This window comes from Theropithecus gelada, chromosome 7b (genome assembly GCF_003255815.1).
Source record: "Theropithecus gelada isolate Dixy chromosome 7b, Tgel_1.0, whole genome shotgun sequence".
NCBI lineage: Eukaryota > Metazoa > Chordata > Mammalia > Primates > Cercopithecidae > Theropithecus > Theropithecus gelada.
The window spans coordinates 25,841,202-25,846,989 of record NC_037675.1 but is presented as its reverse complement, the minus strand read 5'-3'; the positions used below and the strand labels follow the sequence as shown (position 1 = coordinate 25,846,989).

The 5,788-nt window shown below is 46.0% G+C and overlaps 1 protein-coding gene across 2 annotated transcripts; it reads left to right on the top strand.

Annotated features, from left to right (window-relative positions):
- The first annotated feature begins 2,098 nt into the window (after positions 1-2,098).
- On the top strand, positions 2,099-5,026 carry CMA1 (chymase 1). 2 transcript variants are annotated; one of them, XM_025392389.1, is made up of 5 exons: positions 2,105-2,186; positions 2,869-3,019; positions 3,768-3,903; positions 4,090-4,344; positions 4,725-5,026. In XM_025392389.1, the coding sequence occupies exons 1-5, from the start codon at positions 2,129-2,131 to the stop codon at positions 4,866-4,868; spliced, it is 744 nt and encodes a 247-aa protein (XP_025248174.1). In that variant the 5' UTR covers positions 2,105-2,128; the 3' UTR covers positions 4,869-5,026. The 2 variants fall into 2 exon arrangements, with proteins under 2 accessions (XP_025248175.1, XP_025248174.1); XM_025392390.1 differs by lacking the exon at positions 2,869-3,019 and having other exon boundaries at positions 2,099-2,186.
- The last annotated feature ends 762 nt before the right edge of the window (positions 5,027-5,788 follow it).

The window sequence follows — 5,788 nt, the reverse complement described above, 5'->3', positions numbered from 1 at the left end:
CCCAACTTGATAACTGTACACTAATCCATAAAGTTCACTACCAACATGCTATATATAAAATAACCAAAGGGGCTTCGAAGAAGAATGAGAAAAAGGAAATACCTTAAAATACACAGGTATACATATGACAGAGAAAAGAAGAAAATGTGAGCAGATAGTGCAGTCCTCATTTCTGAAATTGGTCCCCTGACTGGGGCTATACCTATTCCATTTCCTCACCCTCAGCCAGGCAGGTGGAACAAAACTTAAGTCTTGGTGGATCTGAATCTTGATGCTGTGGAGCTGTCATACTAGTCCCAGACTACCTACCTCTCAATTTATCATTATATCAGTGAAAACAAACACCTTTGATTTGTTTAAGCCTCTGCTTTTTTTGGTCTAACTGATGTAAGACCACAGGACAAGACTTCTCCAGCTCTGGATTCTCTTCTGTTCTGCTAATGGTGGAATGCCCAGAGTAGGGTTGCCAACTTTAGCAAATAAAAAATACAGGATTCCCAGCTAAATTCAAATTTTAGATAAACAACAATTTTGTAGTATTAGTATGTCTCATTCAATATTTGGACATACTTAACTAAAAAATGATTTGTTGTTCATCTGAAATACAAATTTAACTGGGCATTCTGAATATTCTCTGGCAACACTTGAACGAGTGAAGAAAGTGGTATAAGGACACCTAAGAAGACCAGATTTGAAAAGACATTAGGAATGTGTGTAAATATCTTATTCTAGAGAGAGTTAGAGCTGTAGGTAGAACTTGGGAAATTAAGTTAAAAGCAACAGAGGGCCTGGCCAATATATACTAAGGAGTGGATCACTCTGGTCACAAGCCCAAGCTGAGACCAAGGGCATAGCAAGATGATTTGGAAAAGGCACTTATACACTACACATCCCCATCTTTTGAACTAAATGCCTTGTAAATCTCCAAGAGAAATGACAGTCCACCATGTGGACTGCCTTCTCTAAGTCCAGGGAAAATTACAGCTATGTGCTTGAAACCCACTTCTGATATTATGAGGTATGTGGTCTTGGTCATGTTAATGTGTCTGAGTCTCAATTCTACAATTGTAAAGTGACAGTAATGGTGTGTCCCCAGGTTGTTGTGGAAAGCTTGATTCTTAATGTGACAGTAGGAAACCCCAACCTCTCTGGAGCAAACACCCTTCTATATCTTTACTTCCCCTCCACATTGGCAGGACTCTATTCCTCTATTTCTCTCTAGTGCTAGAGCAGAAAGGACCCTTGATTTGGAATCAGAAAAACCTAATCTGAACCATAAGCTATGATAGCTGATCTAAAAATTTGACTATCATGACATGATAATGATCATAACGGTAATACATATTGATAGGGTTGTTATGAAAGTAATAATATATCTAAGAGTTGTGACAATATATGATATGCCTAGACTCTCAGAAAATGCTAATTCCAATCCCAATTGCTCTTTGCATAAATTTCTGTCCTAGGGTCTGTTCCTTTTCCACATCTAGCCTCCTTGGATCTCTCTTCTGCCAAAAACACATGGTTCAGAGGAGAGAGATCCAGGTCAATGTTTTTCAAATTACAAGGAATTATCCCTTTAAGTGGCATTGTTGCTCAAGTTTTGACATGTAGTGGAATGGAGTGGAGTGGAATGGAAACTAACAGAACATCGCAGAAGGTTAAGATAAAGATTGTTTTCTGAAACCTTTGATTTTTGCTTACGTACTCACACATACATATGTGCATGCATTGGGACTCTGCAATATGCATTTCTGACTATGGATCATAGCCATAAAAATCTTTGCACTGAACATTCAGTGGGCCTTTCACAAGCTGCCCTAACTGGGAAAGAAAAACATGGCCCCTCCATTTCCTGCCCCCAACTCCAGAAAAAGCACCATGGTTGAGGGTACATCTGAGAAGCCAGCACTTGGGAGTTCAGGGCTCAAGTTCCTCTCTAGAAAAACACAGGGTGATTCTGGGGGAACTTCTGATCATAAACACAGCCAATTCAGAGTGAGAAAAGAAAACATGACCACGCAGTTCCTGTGGTTACCAACCCTGCCCCTCTCTTGCCTGCTGGGTATTATAAAACCCAAGACTGGAAAGGAAAACCAGCATTTGCTCAGGCAACCTCTCTGGGAAGATGCTGCTTCTTCCTCTCCCCCTGCTGCTCTTTTTTTTGTGCTCCAGAGCTGAAGCTGGTGAGTATCGGGGTTCTTCCCTCTGAAATCTGCAGTATCAGCTCCTGAAACAAATATGTTTAGTCTGAAAATAGCTGACTCTTGAACAGCGTTCCAAGATCTCTCTTCAAGAGTCCCAAAGGGAAATTTCCACTTGGGATGCACGCCACCCCACCCACTGCCATTCTCTACAGCCTAGGACAGCTCCCAGGAACAAGGAATTTTACCTCAATTGTGGAAAAACCCAGAGCAAGTGGAAGGAAAAGGGGTATCCCCAGGAAAACAGACATGTCCTCTTAATCTTCTGAGCATCAGGGCTACCCATTACCTTGTTATTTGCTGACTCTGTGACCATGCTCACGAGCTGTGGAGAAATCTAAAACAGGAACCTGGACAGCGGATCCTACACAGAGAGAGAGGAGGGTGGGCCAGGGCAAGGTGGGAGTGGGGGAAATCTGAGGTGAAAACATCTGAATGGAGCAGAGGCAGGACCAGCTGTTGCACCTGGAGGAAAGAATGGATTTCACCTGGAAGGTTATGAGTGGGAAAGATACGAAATATAGGAGATAGGAGAGGGAAGGTGGGCAGAACACAGAGTAAGAATGAGATTCCAGGGAAGCCTCGCTCAGCTTTAACCCAATTTGTCCATTCATTGGAGAGAGTATTAAAACCCATGTTTAAACCCTGGGGTGCTCTGTTCCAGGGGAGATCATCAGGGGCACAGAATGCAAGCCGCACTCCCGCCCCTACATGGCCTACCTGGAAATTGTCACCTCCAACGGTCCCTCAAAATCTTGTGGCGGTTTCCTGATAAGACGGAACTTTGTGCTGACAGCCGCTCATTGTGCAGGAAGGTGAGACAACAGGGTCCATTTATCTCCAAATGGGAGGTGAACAACCAGAGTAGCAACCAGGGTTACACCTGCAGTGGGGCCTGAAGAGGGGGTCCTGGGTCTGGTCAACTTTCAGGAGAGGGAAGACTTGGGCTGAAAGACTTTAGTCTGTGATTGAATAGCTTCCTTGAGCCTCAGTCACTGTGAGCTCCCCTTCGGAGGAGAAGGAGGCCCTGTCCAAGGTCCCTCTTGTAGCAGTAGCACCCCTCACCCCTACCGAACTCAAGGCACACGGTTCACTTTTCAGGGCCCCACCCAGTCTCAGGGCCACTTCCTCTATGGCCTTTTCAAGAACACTGGCCTCTAGTTCTCAGGGTCCTGAACCCATCATTTTATGGGAGGCAGAGAACAGGGTCCACATGAGACCCTCACTTTTCCCTTTAACTGATATCTCCTGCTTCAGGGGGCTGGCCCTCATTCAGGGTTCCCTGAATCAGGAAGTGTGAACCCTGTCCCCTGAGTCCTCCATGGTCTGTTCATTCCCCAGTAATTCCAGGGGTCCTAGAAATTGTGTCTCTTCCCTGAGAAAGCTCTTTCATGAGTAAAACCTGAGCCCCTAAACGCCACAAGTGGCCCATGAAAAGGGAGATGGGTAGAGTCCGGGGACCCAGTGAGAGACTTTAGTCCCCTTTTCTCAGAATGAGCTCACCTCAGGAGAAACCCCAAGCCATCCCTGTCACTCCTTTTCCTTCCTTATTCCTCACAACAGGTCTATAACAGTCACCCTTGGAGCCCATAACATAACAGAGAAAGAAGACACCTGGCAGGAGCTTGAGGTTATAAAGCAATTCCGTCATCCAAAATATAACACTTCTACTCTTCACCACGATATCATGTTACTAAAGGTGACAACACCTCTCTTCTCCTTTTCCACTTCCCATTCTCCTAAGCTTCTCCTTCAGGTCCTCGTTGCCCTGAATTTTTCTTAGGACTTGACTCTAACATGAAGCTACTCACCTTGTCCCTCCCTGTTCACCTCCAACTGTCCAGAACCCATTTCGAGGACTGACAGTCCTTCATTCCCTTCACAGTTGAAGGAGAAAGCCAGCCTGACCCTGGCCGTGGGGACACTCCCCTTCCCATCCCAATTCAACTTTGTCCCACCTGGGAGAATGTGCCGGGTGGCTGGCTGGGGAAGAACAGGTGTGTTGAAGCCGGGCTCAGACACTCTGCAAGAGGTGAAGCTGAGACTCATGGATCCCCAGGCCTGCAGCCACTTCAGATACTTTGACCACAATCTTCAGCTGTGTGTGGGCAATCCCAGGAAGACAAAATCTGCATTTAAGGTGATCCTCCAACTAGGTTTCTTCTCCAAAACTCACTGTTCAGGGACCAGAATGCTCTTAGAAGGAGATTGGGTCAGAAGGTTGTCAGCCAGTGACAGAGTTGGCATCACAGGGATTGTCTGTCCTCCTATGGCCCAAGACAGCCTCTGACCATCCATTCCAGTCTACTGCACTGGGGGCATGGGGTGACATGAAGAATGTGGGTGACTGTCCCAAGAAAGGAAGAAGGGGCATCAGAACTAGATGTGTAAGTGAGGAGCCCCAGCTCCCGGGTCTGATTTGACTTTAGGTCTCACTGTGACTCCAAGCTGGCTGGCAGACAGGAGTGGAAGACTTCCTGGGCTTACCTCCTTCTCTCTCTCTCTCTCCTCCCCCTCCAGGGAGACTCTGGGGGCCCTCTTCTGTGTGCTGGGGTGGCCCAGGGCATCGTATCCTATGGACGGTTGGATGCAAAGCCCCCTGCTGTCTTCACCCGAATCTCCCATTACCGGCCCTGGATCAACAAGATCCTGCAGGCAAATTAACCCTGGATCTTGAGCCAGCCTTAAAGGGAACCTGGAACTGGACCTGACCAGTAAAGTGTGTGCCATTCATTCTGGCCTGCCCTTGGTCCCTCAGCCACAACCCTGAGCCTCCAGAAGTATCCTACAGGTCACAGAACTCTCAATAAACCTCAGTGAAGACACAGCTTCTAGTCATGAGTGTGTGTCCCCTCTCTGCTGCTCTCTTCTCCTTGCACATAGCGACCTGATTCCCAGCCCAAGCACACAAGGATTTGGAAGGGGTGTGTCTGTGTGTGTGTATGAGAGAGAGAGAGAGACAGAAAGAGAAAGAAAGAGAGAGAGAGAAAAAAAATAGGAAATAATGAAGAAAAAATTGAGAAAAAAGAAGAGATTTTCCCTGGAAAGGCGGGATCCATATTTCCAGCATGAGAAATGAATGCCACCAAATCCTTCCTTGCCTTAATTATCACCGCTATACCAGTTCTGATTTATCTTTAGTAATACTCAGAATCACTAAGAACCTTTTGAATTATAAACAAGATATAAGATGTTTACAGCATCCCTGGCATCTTCCTACTAGATGCCAGTTGCAACACCCCCTTCTCCACTGCAAAGTTGTGACAACCAAAATGTCTCCAGGCATTGCTAAATATCCCCAGGAGAGGGAGGGAGGAGGAAAGAAAGATCACTCTCTTTCGTTGAAGACTGCTGGTTTAGATACATGATATAAAGAAGGCAGTTGATACCACACAGGGCCCTCCTCATAGCCCACATTGATAAGAAAAGATCTTCCCTCTGTGAAGCTTTCATCTGATATGCAGAGAAGATTGCCTTCCACTCACTTATTGTTACAAAACAGATACTGAGAACAGATTAGAGGAGAGACAGCATCACAAGGTCTGTATGAGCAACACCCATCCACAAATAGCTTCACCCAAACC